Source organism: Macadamia integrifolia, unplaced genomic scaffold (assembly GCF_013358625.1).
Source record: "Macadamia integrifolia cultivar HAES 741 unplaced genomic scaffold, SCU_Mint_v3 scaffold1495, whole genome shotgun sequence".
Lineage (NCBI taxonomy): Eukaryota > Viridiplantae > Streptophyta > Magnoliopsida > Proteales > Proteaceae > Macadamia > Macadamia integrifolia.
In genome coordinates, this window is record NW_024868230.1 from 121,817 (window position 1) to 137,260 (window position 15,444).

The 15,444-nt window shown below is 38.2% G+C and overlaps 2 protein-coding genes across 2 annotated transcripts; both read left to right on the forward strand.

The window, feature by feature from the left end:
• The first annotated feature begins 2,031 nt into the window (after positions 1-2,031).
• LOC122063942 (ceramide synthase LOH2-like) lies at positions 2,032-10,140 on the forward strand. Its single transcript, XM_042627618.1, has 6 exons — positions 2,032-2,639; positions 5,280-5,488; positions 7,034-7,189; positions 8,938-9,123; positions 9,264-9,442; positions 9,824-10,140. Exons 1-6 carry the CDS (start codon positions 2,523-2,525, stop codon positions 9,841-9,843), a joined length of 867 nt encoding a protein of 288 aa, XP_042483552.1. The 5' UTR covers positions 2,032-2,522; the 3' UTR covers positions 9,844-10,140.
• Positions 10,141-11,752: 1,612 nt separating this feature from the next.
• On the forward strand, positions 11,753-15,444 carry LOC122063932 (pentatricopeptide repeat-containing protein At5g39350-like). Its single transcript, XM_042627607.1, has one exon. The coding sequence runs from the start codon at positions 11,948-11,950 to the stop codon at positions 14,984-14,986; it is 3,039 nt and encodes a 1,012-aa protein (XP_042483541.1). The 5' UTR covers positions 11,753-11,947; the 3' UTR covers positions 14,987-15,444.

A 15,444-nucleotide genomic window follows, 5' to 3' on the forward strand; every position in this document is an offset into this window, starting at 1 on the left:
TTTTTTTTTTGCTTTTTTTGCTATTCTATCCTACTGAGGGTTATTGGCATATGGCTAGCCTACAAGGTGCTAGCAGGGACAATGGCCACCTACTCCTACACACACCCGCTCAATCCCACGGCTTCCTCCCTTGAATGCCGACTCTTCATCAAACCGAAACTATCACCATTAGGTTAATACTGTTCGTGTGGCCACCTTAAGAAGTTGTTAGCACCCTATAACAACTCATGTGCGTTAGGCAGTTTGGATTCCCATTTGTCTCATGTATAATTAAATATCAATTTAGTTTTCTATTATTGTTAGACAATAGTGGATTGAGAGATTGAAGAAGAGGAGAAAAAATTTCTTTATCTTCCACCTTAAGAATTTGGCTATTAAAGAAGGTGCAAGCTTTCATGATCGTGATCAAGTGCTACATTCTTTTGGAGGTACATCCACAAGTCGGCAGTGGACGACAACCTCCTCTCACCAAATCGTGCAATGAAACCATCTTTTGGGTTCGGTTCCCATATGTGATTCTGGTCCAATTGTAGCATTTGGGACCATCCCCAATAAATGAGCTTTCGTTGGGATCATCAATGGTTGATCAGAACTTCAGAACTGAAGCTCTCTCATTGTACACAAAATCAAGCTGAAACTACAAGAAGAATACTGAGGAATAAAGCAAGCTAAGGGTTTCATAGGGTCGAAAGAATGGAAACATTAAAACTGCCATTAATGGAGTTCAAATTTGCAGAGAACATACTGTTAAGGGAAAGAAGGTAGTCGCCATTAATGGAGTAGGAACTTTTATGTATTTGACTCTCAACCCTTATACAAATGTTCGTGTTTATTTGTTGTAGAAGTAGAACGCCATTATTGAGTGATGCATGAGTTACGTTTTATCTATTAGCATCATCTATAATTCAGAATTCACCAAAATCAGTGATTTCCAGGTCTATGCTGTTAAAACAGTATATAGTTTGTCATTAAACAGAAACTTTGGTTCCCATAGTTAATCACTGGGGTTCATCACGAAGTTCTTTCCCCTTGGGTGATAGCTGACTTGCAGGGTATTCCATAGTTAAAACAATGCATGACAACCTTGTGATAAGGATTAGGGGTGTCAACTGGTCGAGAAGGCGGGACCACTTTCAAGCCTTGCATCGTAAACCCTTGTAGCTAAACGAAGTTAGCTTTGGTGGTGCATTGTATGGTTTATAATCGGTCAGTCGGTCTCAAGTTATAATCGGGCTACATAAATAGGTTTGAACCGGGCCTTTGTTAGGTTTAATTCTAAACGGGCCTTCCCAACCCATCTCAATTCTCACGTACATATTCTTTTTCATCACGAATATAAATTAAGAAACCAAAAAAGCTTCAACCATGAAAAGAGAACTTTCACTTGAACATTAAATCATGTCCCCAATCAAAGAACCCTTGAAAAACTTGTTGAAAAACATATCTACAAGATATTAAGAATATCGAAGGTCTATAATTACATGCAAGCTTAGTCTTTTGCTCGTCAGTCCACACCTTTGCATCATGAACGTTGAGCTAGATCAGGGTAAACGAGTTGAATTGACACCCCTAATGAGGATTCTCATTCACGTTCTTATGAAATACAATTCCCATAAGGGCTATATTTGATATGCAATCTCAGAACATGTTCTGGAGGGACAAAAATGGTCTGATATATGTTCACATTCTGAATTCCAATAGGTTTCAAACGTTATGAATTGATTTTGGATTTTAGGGGTATTTACCGGCCAATGGGGGTCCGATCCCAAACCAAGCCGATTCTGGTTTATCCCCGGATCAGAACTGAGGCAGTATCGACCATCCGGACTCTCCAGAATCCAGATGCGGACGCACGTCTACTTTCCATCAGGAAGAGTCCAGAAGAAGATCGGTTCGGGTTGGTTGAATGGTCGAACCCAAGTTACTTTAAAATGGGTCCCACCTCCAACTCCACGTGCCGTCCACGTTCTCGTCTTCTTTTACTTGTGAGTCGTGAGTCGTGAATCAAGTTTTTGACTTCTTCGAGCTTTATTAGGGTCTTCTTTCTCTTTCAATGTTCTGTGTTTTTTTGAAGGGAAGGAGGGAAATTAATGGAACAGTTGCTGTTCGTTCCTAAATGCTGTCTTAGCAGACACACATACGCAACCGATATTTGAAACCAACTAAGATTTCGTTGTAATCTAACAAAGACCAACCTGTTCATTGCGTTTGCCCTTCTCTCTCTCTTTCTCTCTCTCTAACATTGGAACCTGCGACCAGTGGACCTGTTCACTAGCAGGTCTCTCTATCTATCGCTCGCTTATTGGTTATCTCCTCTCACTGGGAATGCGGTTTAGAGCAAAGAAAATTATGTTTTGTTCTGTTCAGCTTGGGACCTTTGAATTGGAAGTCACCGAATGCATTCCTTTCGTTAATATAATTTTCAGAGGATCGGAAATCCAACTGTAGCGGCTGTTGTTGTTGTTGTTGTTGTTGTTGTTGATGCTTCTCTCCCACATCTCAATCCTTGCTCATATTGTCTCATGGACTTGATCTGGAGTTACAATGGTGCTCCTGAGTTTGGGCATTTCTTCATTGCTATCTACTTTGCCTTCGGCTTCGTTTTTGCCAGGTTCTTCCTGGATAACTTCATGTTTCGTGTAAGGTTCTTGACTCTATTTTTTTGTTTGTTTCAATTATTCTTGAATAATTCCTGTATCAACAAGTCGTTATTGTTATATCCGGAGATGGTTAAGTCGTTCGTATAATGGGATTTGAGTTCAACAAGTCTGCTATTGTTATTATAACAACAATAGATGATCCTACTTAAAATATGCTCACTTTTCGTGTTGGTTGCCATTACTTATTCCAAATTCCAGTCAAGCAAACTTAGGTAGAAGCAGAGGAAGGAAGACAATGCACTCACAACTACTATTATGGTACAACTGATCATATTCAAGGTTTTTTGGGTGAGATTCAGTCCAAGGGGTTTAATTAATGAGGAAGATTGATTCTAGAGGAAATTTAGGGCTTTCACATGGCATATTCCTATTATATGCGGAGTGCAATAGTTTGTAAAAGTGTAGCTGAAGGAAAGATGTACGGGACTCTATGAGGATCATTTGCTTCTGATGATTTCTCTTTTGATAAACCGAATCATCTGTGCAGAAATTATTATTAGATATTTTGTAAGGATTTGAAGATTCACTCAAGTCCCTTTTGCTGCACTGCCCAAGCCACTACCAGCACTATTTACAGCCCCATCCACCTTGATCACCGAAGCCCCTGCCGCTTTCCCTGAGACTGGTGCCTGTTATTGTGTACATCAATGTCTCCTACTGAAACTAGTACCTTATTCTTTACCACTATTAGCACAGCTTCAAAAGTCGTTATCTTTATCGCCTTGGCTCACGAACTGGTGGAGGATCTTGATAGAAGATGCTTTGGCCATAATGTAATCTTGAAGCGTCACATGATGAAAGCCTATGACAGATTGGAGTGGGACTTTCTCCTGGCTGTACTTTGGAAATTTTGGTTCAATGACAGAATGGTGCTTCTCATCAACAATAGTATATCTTCTGCATGGTTCTCTGTCATTATTACTTGTGGGTCCAGATTTTCTCATTTTCTTTAGCATACTCATGTTGTAACTTGATTCTTGGTGTGCTACAACATAGGCCTCCAATTTGGTTCTGTCTTTGTCTAACCATTAACATTGCCTATCATCTTTAGATTAGATGCCAGGGCATATTGCTCAAATGCGCCCATAATTACATGTGCTATTCTCTTTTTTTGTCTATTGGATTTCTCATAATGCAAAAAGAGAATGTGGTGAAGGCATTGAAGTTGAAAGGAAATTGAGAGTGGAGGCGTTCTGGTATTCAACTTGTTTAGACTTTGTGGAAGTTATTCCTTCTTGATTTCAAAAGTAACATGTTCTGTTTCATCACAGAAACATTGTTATTGCATCTTGTGGTAGTTGGACAAATATCTATCTGCTGCTTCTTCTAGTTCTTAATTACACCTTAAGTTTGGATTAACTAGCTCTTTTGGTTTTGCTCTTATACCAAAATGACATAAGAGAATATATTGTCTGCCAATGAAGAGAGAATGTAATGCAGTAAGATGGAAAGCCCTAATTTTAGTCCTTAATTATGGTTTCTTGGGTTCTGCATGAATCTTGAAGTTTCTTGTGTGGTATATTGGATAAATGAGTGATAGGGAACATTAAGGAGTGTGTTTTGAAAGTTTAGATCTTGAGCTAGAAGAATGAAACTGAAAGGAAGATTTTTTATTTGAAGAGAACAAGTAATTCAGCAGGAATCACCGCATACAAGCAGAAAAATTAGCAGATAGAAAGTAAAATAGTGAAAGCAGCTTAATCAAAAAAAGAAAAACCAGACTTTAGAAATGCCTAATACCTTTTTCATATAATTTAGAGGGTGGGCATGATAGCAGCCCAGTAGGAAGCCCAAATCCAGGGATAAAGGAAGTTCTGTGGTGCTGATTCAACACTTCTTTCTTGCGGCTTTTACAGGACTAATTGTTGATGATGCTTCCTCAGCCAGTCCCACTCCTTGCCAGAAATTGTGATACCATAGTTTTACCTTCCTTATTAGCAGTTCCTTTCATACTGCTGAACAAAATATGGTTCCATGTCTAACTCCAACCTTGTGGTTGAAGATCACCTCTCTTTTGGGAAAAAATCTGATCTTGATTTGCTTGGTTCTGCATGGCAGACTTGCTGCTGTTAAGAAAACATAGCAAGCATTCCTGTGTTCTTGCTCATCTCCTGTAGAGTAAATTTTCTTTATTTCATCCACCTAGGAAGACTATCTGATACTGTGTTTATTTTTTTACATGAATTTTATTTTGATTATTTAATCTGTCAATATCCTTTTAGTTCTTGGACTCTGCTCTGATTAATGATTAGGTTTTAGTGCTGGTAAAAGATTAGCAAGATTGTGTCTGTTTCGAACTTCCAATTGAGTGTTAGTGCTTTTGTGTTGTAATATTGAATATGGTCAAGGGAAAAAAATGCTACACTGCCCTTGTAAATATTCCTTTATACCGTCCTCGCATAATAAATAGTGGGACGCACACTGACATTTCTCTCTCCTATTCCAACCATGTGGGCCCCATGTAGGCCCCTCATGTATGATACCATTTTCCATCCCCACATTGATTGTAGTGCGCAGATTCCTTCTTACAATGCCCATGTATGAAACCCTCTCCCAATTAAGTCTTAGTGCTTTTTCAAATTGAATTTCTTATGTGGTTGCTTCGCTTTTATTTTTCAGAGGCTGGCCATCTGGTCATTAAGTAGTGGAGCTGATCCAGTGAAGATTTGTGAGGCTAAACAGGCAAAAATTGTGAAAATTTCAGAGTCTTTGTGGAAGCTAACATACTATGCTGTGGTCCAAGTATCTGTTCTTACAATTACATACCGTGAGCCCTGGTTCAAAGACACCCAAGGATACCTTAGAGGCTGGCCAAATCAAGAGCTTAAGTGAGTTATAAGTTTTCTTCATCTTTGTTCTTGATACAGGATGATTACATTCTACTATCCGAGTCTGCATACATTTGTTGGCGAATGCTTATTGTAATGTCCTATACTTTCTGATTTCACTTTTCATTTTGGCAGTAATATTTTGAGTTGCATTAAATTACTAAAATAGAAGAAAAGCGTTCTGCATCTATTGCTGGCTAATACCAATTACATTTTTCAAGCTTGCTTCTTTTTGAACAAACCAACAAGCAGATTGTAATTTTATGTTTTTGCATGAAGCTGTTACCCCTTGCATGGCATTTCATGCATAATTGGGCTAAGAAAATGAATCTCTACCGTTTTATAAGTGAATAAAAAGTTTCATTCATCGAGAAAAAGCAAGAATGCACAGCCTATCCTAGTGAGTAAACCAAGACTGAATTTATCTAATAAAGTTGGAGAGGTTACAAAGTACAAGAAAATGCTTATTTATCATTTCTCAACCAGAATTTTGTTTTAGTGATCAGTTGCATGCAGAAGGAATTAGAATGAAATAGAGATGGCTGGACCTAGACAAAGACAATGTCTACAAAACTTGTGTAATGTCAGGCCATGAAGTACACTGTAAAATGATTCCATTCGGTTTCAAATAGTGGAAATTTTGCAGGCTTAAATTCAAGTCCACATGAATATGAAAATGATGCCAATTGGAAAGGAGAAAGAATGTCCTATGCATGACCAACTGCAACTTGTTACATGTCAGTAAGGCGTTGACTCATATTCTGAGACATTCATTTGTGATTAAAAAATTAGAATTTGTCTCATAGGGAGTATGACTATCTTTCCAATGGGAAGGAGATGAGTGATTTGGCCTATCAGATCTCCATAAAACCTTGGCCTTGGTCCTCACTACAAATTTTGACTTGCCATGGGCAGGATAATAAGGAGATGCAGATTAGTCCTGATTGACGGTGATTTGCATTTATGTAATTTATTACAAACTTGATGATAGTGGCACTAAGATTGATGGGTTGGGAGACATTATCAGTTTCTTTTCTTCTATTCACATACTATTAACCTTTATTCCTCAATGTTATCAACCTCTACATCTTGATTGATCATTTTTTGCATCTAAGCTGTACATATCTGTGATGAGAACCTTCTTTATGTTTGTTAGAGACATGCAGCCTTGATGTTGCAACTACTTGTGAAACTTGGTTCTGCTACATTCCTGAGATTAAACTTTGTCACTGTATGCTGGTTTCTACTATTTAAGACTTGAGAGTTAGTCCATCAGTTAGTTTTTTCTTCATTGCTACTTCAGATGTATTCCATAGTATTAAACTTTGTTCCCCAGTTCATAATTAGTTCCATATTGTTTGACTAAATGTCTTTGAGATCATTTTATCATTGTGGCAAGTTCATTTGCATTTGCTTAGCTATGTGCCTATGCACATCTCATATATTCTTAACAGCAAGATAGATCTCCCTAATTTATCACAAATTTTGTACTTGAGTTGATTGTTATGAATTGTTTTAGTTGAGCTAAGAAAATTCTTTCTTTAGGTTCACTATGAAGCTTTTCTACATGTGCCAATGTGGGTTCTATATCTATAGCATTGCCGCTCTCATTACATGGGAGACTCGAAGGAAGGATTTCAGTATAATGATGTCTCATCATATAATTACTACTATCTTGATTGGATACTCATACCTTACCAGGTATTATTCTATGCATTGATAGGTGTATTCAATTTTCTAATTGTTTTTGCATTATTGCAGTTAACCTAATGACTACAAACTTCTTTTTTAAAATTTTAGGAGCTTAATTTCCTGTTTTATGCTCGGAGGAGAAATATTTATCTGGGCAGGATTAACGTATATTTTATTTGGTTTCCATTGATTGGTTGACAATGAATTTAAGCAAAGTCATTGGATTTCTTTTGCATAAATATTGTAAGTTGTTCTTAGTAGTACACTAAAATAGTATCAGTTTTTATATGTTAGTGAAAATTTTGATAGTTGTAGTATTGCTTTTGTGCATCAGCCCAAGATTTATGTTGCTTTTGCAAGGTATTACAATGTGCTAAATAATTGCATAATGGCAGAATGCCTTGAGATAATGAGTAGACTGAGAAGAAAACTATCATTTATAACCTATGAAATTTTATATTTTCAAGCATCAATGGAGTTAAATACTTGAGAGTGGAAGGTTTAACTTGGTATGCAATCGAACAAGACAATTGAATCTTGTTTGAGAGTAAGATTTGAAAGGGATGAGATGAAGATGGTTCTCTTTAACCTCATCATGATAATTCTCCAGGGCTGGGTGGGAGTCTTGAATCCTTGGTGGGTTATACTATTTTTCACCCTTAGATAGTAGGTTTGTAACCATCTGAAAGTGAACAACCAACAAAGCCTAGGTTTTAAAAAAGAACATAAAATCAGAGTGATAAAGGAAATAGAAACCTTTAACCTCCAAACCTCAACCAACTAACTTCTAGGCCAAGCCCAAAACCACACCTATCCGAAAAACCCCCCTACCAATATTCAACACAATCTTCCAAGGCATGTTAGAAAATTTTAAAAACCTTGATTACATCTGTGAATATGTGTTGTGTAGATACAATGTTTCACCAGAACTCATCGCAAACCTGTCTTATTGCAGTTCTTTTTTACCGTCACTTCCATTGACTTGGAAGAGCCATCTTGCCATCTAAAATAAAATGTTCATCCTAATCTGGAAGTTTCAGACTCACTGATTAGTTGAGACATCCTGAAATTTAAACATTCAGATATTATCTGGAGGAATATAGTTATGCTCACTTAATTTATTCTCAGATACTGAAAACATTTTCCCAAACCCATTTCTTAGAGACATTTTTGAAGAATCAAAATTCTGTTTGTGAAGCATGTTTGCAGGGAAGTTTTTTCTCTGGAAACCATTTTTTCATGCATCATATATTCATATGTATTTCCATCAACTATAACATCTCATAAAGAAGTAGCAATTGAACATGTAAAATAAGTCCAAATGTAGAAGACTAATTTTGACATGAAAAAAAAAAAGGCCTTTGAGTGGCAAAGAATTTGAAGACCCTAGAGCTATGCGAGTAAGTTCTCACTGAAACAATGAATGTTGAAACTGGATGAGGAAGTACACAGTATAGCACTTTGATTTTTGTTTCAGTCTACCTTTTTGAAGAACTTCCATCTCTGTCTTTGTCAATTTTGGGATATTATTTGTAATTCTGTTTATTAAATGATTTTGTTTTTAAAATTTCACGATATCTTTTTATTTTAAATTTCCCCTTCTCTATTTTCTTGGAATTGCTTGCCTCAAGGCCATGACATTTTATTTGTGAATTTCATTTCATGTTTACACATGTGCAATTGAAATATTGTGCAGAAATATTTACTCTAAATTTGTGGAAAATTCCAGTGACATTAAAATTTATGTCACTTTACAGGTTTTTCCGGATTGGTTCAATTATCCTTGCTCTGCATGATACAAGTGATGTATTTCTAGAAGCTGCTAAAATATTCAAATACTCTGAGAGAGAATTCGCGGCTAGTTTGTTATTTGGCTTCTTTGCTCTCTCATGGCTCATCCTAAGGCTAATATTCTTTCCATTTTGGTTGATTAAGACATCATGGTTCGTGCATGCCTCCATTTTTTTCTCCTTGTTTTCTCTTTTGCTAACCCTTCCCCCTGTGTTTTTGTTGGATCCTGATGTCATTTCGCAGAATTTTATTAATCTTCCTTGCTCATTTCTTATAATTATTATTTTTCCAGTTATGATGTCTGTGAACTCCTGACGCTATCAGACCCCTATCTTTGTTTGTTGTACTACATGTTCAATACCATGCTATTGACGCTACTTGTGTTCCACATATACTGGTGGATTCTCATATCCTCAATGGTCTTGAGACAATTGAAAAATAGAGGAAAAGTTGGAGAAGATATTCGATCAGGTAAGACTTTTGCAAGCCTCTCCAAATTTATATTAGATATTCATTTTTGAGGTCAGGCTCCGGTAAATCTGGTTGTTTATAGTTGGGAAATGTACCAAGTCCCTTAGAATCTGTCAGAGCTCCAAGACTGTCCCAAATATGCCCCCCTTGGTCACTTTTTTTTTTTCCCCTCTCTGTTTTTGACTGCACCAAAGCTGCTTTGATTATAGAAGTACCTATTTGCTGGTAAAAAAAACACTGAAATTCCTGTCTCTTGTACCAGTGGATGAAGGTCTGGGCTAATCAACCTTCTTTTGGCAGAGGGACGGATTCTTTTTTTTCTCCTTTAATATCAATTTATTTTATTAATTTTTAAATGCCATTATTTGGTTTCTAATGCAGATTCGGAGGATGAAGACTAGTGGTGGATACGAGTGGTTTTGGTCAGTCATCTTTCTTGTGGGGATATACATGCTGACTTGCTCATGGTGTGGATATTTACTGAATCAGCTTTGAAAAGCTGCTTATCAGGCCTTGGAAGTTTCTAATTTTCATCTGTTATTCTGTCCTTTATGTTAGCAGAAAAGAGAATTGGGCCATCAAAGAATATTTATGCTTGGTCACCATTGTTCTATATTAGGCTTCTTGTAAAATCCATTTGCAAGATTTTTGGTGTCGAAACTTTTTTTTTTTTAAATGAAAAATGAGATATACAGTAAGTGGTAGTTGAATTGGTTTTTTCTTTGAAATCCCATTTCTGGTTCTCTGCTTCCAAACTCTCTCTGAACCCTCTCTGACTGTAACAAAACCTGCCATGCTATCCAACGTGTTTGCTGCCTCCTCTCTTATTACCAAATGCTTGCTTCCATTTAAGCTCTTCAAGATTTAAATTTAATAGATTATCACTAATGGGTTTTCTGATTTCTGCAGAGCTCTGTCAGGCCTGCAATGTTGGGTTGTTGGTTTCTATCTTTGCAAAACTAGGACCCGGTAACCTTATTACAACCACCACAATCTCTCGCTGCTATCAAGGAAGTGGAGGTGATTATATTATTCCCATACTTCCTGCATAAACAGCCTGTAGATCTGTATAGGCTGATGTGAAAATTTTGGCCATATCAGATAACATTCTCCCACTTGGTTCAAGGTGTGTAAAGAAGACTACAAGAACATGACGTTACCTAATAAATGACTTTGAGAAGAAACGCCCTTTGGCGATCATGTCCTTGAGCATTTGCAGTCATGCATAAAACTTGGATGAACTACATTGATCGAAAAAAGGGGCCCGCCATTGCGGGGTTTGGGGTGAGGACAATGTACACAGCCTTACACCTTCTAAGAACTACATTGACATTCTAACATAAAACTACGCAGAAAAGCCGTTTTCCAACATAAAACTTAGGACCACTAAGTCACAATTGAGTAACCTTCTCATTGCGCTGAGTTCCACTCTCCCACCCTCTAAGAACTACATTGACAATCTTTGCTAATTGTGGATCTTGTTCTCAACCCATCTTCAAAGAGGAAATAGAGTCATTGGACATTGCTATTTCAATAAGGTAGCCTCCAGACTTGTGTGCTAAGATGTTTGAATTCACTCTCCAAACCCAGGGAACCAATTAGCTCATCTTTTGTTACAATTTGCTCGTGTTGCCTTGCACCAGTTGCTATTTTGCGATTTTCACGCATCTTCTCCCTTTGGCCCTACAGAAGCTGCATCTTAAAAATTATCAGAAGCCAGCCTGATCAGAGAGGGACTAAACAAGCCAGCCTAAGAAACCAACATACGAAGGAAGAAACAAACAAAGAATAGGGGGAAGGCAGAAATAAGATAATCCAAATTGATGATACAACAAAAGGGGGGAAGAAATCCAAAACATGGTAAAGAGACGATAAGTCAAAATTAGGGGGAGGGGGAGAAATTAAAATTACGGAACCCCAAGATGATGCAAAATATCTATTTCTGCTTTTATTTCTCACCTCAAAAATGATAGCGTCTCGAATTTGTTCTAGACTCTATGTTGTAAATGCTCATTTCTTTTTGTTTCTTTCTCACCAAATATGTTATAATGCTCAGTACTAAAAAACCAACTTGCCAAAGGAATCACATAAAAAATTTATCCCCATTTTCCTTCAAATGGAAGAATAATTATCGGATCACAGCCTACTAATCAACCAGGCTCCACGGCGAGCAAATTATGGTTATTTATTTGCCCCATCAGAGACACACACACAAAAAAAAAAAATTATTTATTTTTTTAAATAAGCTGTTTACGATTAGAACAAGAACTTGTGCAATCAAAATTTTAAGCAAAACCCACAAGTTTACAGGCCAAGACCCTTCTTCTTTTCAAGAGAGAAGGAGAGAGGGGGGGAGTCATGTGAAGATGGGTAAACTCCGAAACCACTTAATAGGGCAAACCTTGAGTCTGCTCATGGAGTTATCAACTTCAGTTTTCCCTGGGTTCGTTAAGTTCCAACTGAAAATGGAGGGAACACATTGAGAACGGTCTCCTGTTTGAAAATATGCTTCTGGGTGTTACTCTCCGATTCTTCCCTGCCAATTTCCTTCTACGTACCATTCAAGTGCACAGCCGCTGCTGCATTAGTCTTTCTTTTCCCTCATATTCGTTACCTCTCGGAGATGGGAGAACCATAAGTAAACCGTCAACATATTCAATTGTACATGGTTCGACAAATCAAGGTGAAACCAACTTTCTCCGCCTCTTGAGCCTCTGCTGTAAAACCACAGACCTGAAGCAATTCAAGTCTCTGCTCATCTTGCATGGATTGATGGAAGACAAGTTTCTAGTCGGAGAATTTTTCAGATTCTGTTTTCATTTGGATTCCCCGGAGCTTGCTCTCAGTTCTTTTCAAAAAATTGAAAAACCCAGTTTATTGTTGCAGAACATACTAGTCAGATGCCTCTCCAATCATGGGCTATTTGATGATCTATTAAGTATCTACATAAAATGTCAGAAGTCTGGATGCCAGGCTGACAACTTCACATTTCCCTTTGTGATCAAGGCCTGTTCAGGTCTCGGAGATTACCGGACTGGAAAAGGAATTCATTGTATCGTTTTGAAAAAAGGATTTGAGTATAACCTTGTTGTGCAGACTGCTCTCATAGGCATGTACGCGAAAGTTGGTGATCTCGCAACCTCACGCCTCATATTTGATAGAATTCCTCAACCAGACTTGGTTGCTTGGAATGCCTTATTAGCAGGTTATTCTCTGAATGGACGTTATTGGGAGGCTGTAAAGATTTTCCGGCGGATACAGATAATGGGCTTGAATCCTAATGCAAGCACCTTGGCTAGCATCATTCCGGTTTGTACCAGCTTGAGAGCTCTGCATATTGGTAAAATCTTCCATGGTTCTGCAGTCAAATTTGGAGTTGCCTCGGATGAATCTCTTGAGCCTGCTTTGATCTCTATGTATGGTGGTTGTGGGGATTTATCTGATGCTAGGAGGTTTTTTGATTTTCTACCAGAGAGAAATGTCATTGTTTGGAATGCATTGATCTCCACTTTTACACAAAACCAGAAATCTAGTGATGCTTTGGAAGCATTTAAACAAATGATCCAGGAAAACATGCAGCCTAATGCTGTCAGCTTTGTGGCTGTCATTCCCTCCTGTGAAAATTTTGGTGACATTGATTGTGGGGAATCCCTTCATGCTCATGCTATCAAAGATGGTTTAGAATGCCAAACTTCTGTAGCTACAGCCTTTTTATCAATGCATGCCAAGCTTGGAAATCTAGATTCTGCTGAGTTACTTTTTCATGGAATTCCTGAAAGAAACCTCCTTTCTTGGAATTCTATGATTTCAGGGTATGTACAAAATGGGTTGTGGGAGTTGGGTTTGAACATGTTCCACAATTTGCGGCTTATGGGTTTCACTCCGGATTCCATCTCCATGGTTAGTGTTCTTTCTGCCTGCACAAGATCAGATGACATTCGGCTTGGTAAATCTGCCCATGCATTTACCATTCGAAGTAGACTTGATTTCAATCTCAATGTCTCAAATGCACTCTTGGCTTTCTACTCTGATTCTGATCAGCTCCCTTATGCTCTTAAGCTATTCAATAAGATTCAGAAAAGAAATGTGGTTACCTGGAATATTTTGATATCCAGGTGTGTTCATTCTGGTCACATTGGAAATGCAGTTGAACTCCTACAGCAGATGCAGCAAGCGGATGTGGAGCTCAATTTGGTGACCATGATAAGCATTCTCCCAAGTTACTGCAAGTCAGAAAATTTGGTGCAAGGGATGGCCATTCATGGCCATGCAATCAAAGCTGGGTATATATCTGATGTTTCCCTTGTCAATGCACTTATTAGCATGTATCTCAACTGCGGAGAACTTCATTCAGGTCGGTTACTTTTCGAAGCCATGCCTGAAAAGAGTGTGGTCTCTTGGAATGCTCTGATAACGGGTTACCGAAACCACAACTTAAATAGGGAGGTTATTGTGTGTTTTTGTCAAATGATAACGGAGGATCAAAATCCAAACTTTGTAACCTTGCTAAATATTTTACCTGTATGCTGGACTGAGTTGCAAGGAAAGTCCATCCACGCTTATGCTATTCGAACTGGAGCTGTCTCAGAACCTCCTCTTCTTACATCTCTTATGCTCATGTATGCGAGATTTGAAAGTGTGCATTTATGTCACTCATTGTTTGAAATGGCGGATAAGAACAATATTTCTATTTGGAACACTATGATGTCTGTGCATGTTCATAGCAAGAATGCCAAAGCTGCTATTGCCACTTTCAGTGAAATGCTTCAAAAGAAAATGGAACCTGATCATGTCACAGTCTTAACCTTGATATCTGCTTGTATTCATTTAAGCAGCCTGGATATTGCACTGTGTACGATGGGTTACATTATCTGCAAGGGTTTTGAGAATGATGTAGTCATTGGCAATGCCCTTATAGACTTGCATGCTAGATGTGGAAACATATCAACTGCAAGAAAGATATTTGATTCATTGATTGGAAGGGATTCTGTCTCTTGGAGTGTAATAATTAATGGGTATGGGATGCATGGGGATGGTGAAACTGCTCTCTCTCTTTTCTCAGAGATGAAACTTTCTGGGGTAGGACCTGATGACGTCACTTTTATTAGTATATTATCAGCTTGCAGCCATGCTGGCTTAGTAGAGCAAGGTGTGATGCTTTTCAATTCTATGGTCGACCATGGTGTGCAACCAAGAATGGAGCACTATGCTTGCATGGTGGACCTACTTGGTCGGACAGGTCACTTACATGAAGCTTATGCACTAGTTAAGAGACTTCCATATAAGCCATCTATGAGTTTGCTTGAGTCTCTATTGGGTGCCTGCAGCATCCATAGCAATATTGACCTTGGTGAGCAAATTGGAAGATGGCTTTTTGAGATGGATCCAGGAAATTCCAGATTATATGTGATGCTTTCTAATATCTATGCTGCAGCTGGGAGGTGGATGGATGCCAGTAGAGTGAGGTCTGACATGGAAGAGAGAAGATTGAGAAAAGTGCCTGGTTTTAGTCTGCTTGAGGTGGGTGGACATCGAAATGGATAGTTTTTCTGGTGGAGAATGATAAAAGTGCTCCTCTGAATGGTTTGCTCAAAAGCCCTATTCTAAAGCACTGGTATGGTACTGGCTAACCAGAGCTTGTGATAGAACCCCAAATGATGACTTGTTAAGCCGTTATGCTGAAACAGAGGACAATTCTGCATGGAACAGTTCAGGTTTAGAGGCATAACTGCCATTGGAGATATTGATGAAGTAGTTCAGGTCACCAAGTATCAGCAATACTGCCCATCTACTCTTTGAGTTAGAACGGCTACTTCAGAAGGACTTCGGCTTCTCAGTTCACACATGTTTGATTTGCAGTTAGCAGAATGTTAAACTTGCTATCTTCAGAACTGCAGCAAGCCAGATGATCAAGGTCATGTAAACAAAACTTATCAGCAGTAGTATATGACTGGGAATGTGAATGAAATCATCTGCACCCATTCAAAATCATAATTCATTAA

What these genes read in the sequence shown, in the direction of transcription:
- LOC122063932 (XM_042627607.1), top strand. Translation starts at nt 11,948, where the DNA reads ATGCTTCTGGGTGTTACTCTCCGATTCTTCCCTGCCAATTTCCTTCTA.
- LOC122063942 (XM_042627618.1), top strand. Translation starts at nt 2,523, where the DNA reads ATGGACTTGATCTGGAGTTACAATGGTGCTCCTGAGTTTGGGCATTTC. An exon ending in TGGTTGATTAAGACATCATG is followed by an intron (nt 9,124 to 9,263) that starts GTTCGTGCATGC and finishes TTATTTTTCCAG; the next exon opens with TTATGATGTCTGTGAACTCC. An exon ending in TGGAGAAGATATTCGATCAG is followed by an intron (nt 9,443 to 9,823) that starts GTAAGACTTTTG and finishes TTTCTAATGCAG; the next exon opens with ATTCGGAGGATGAAGACTAG.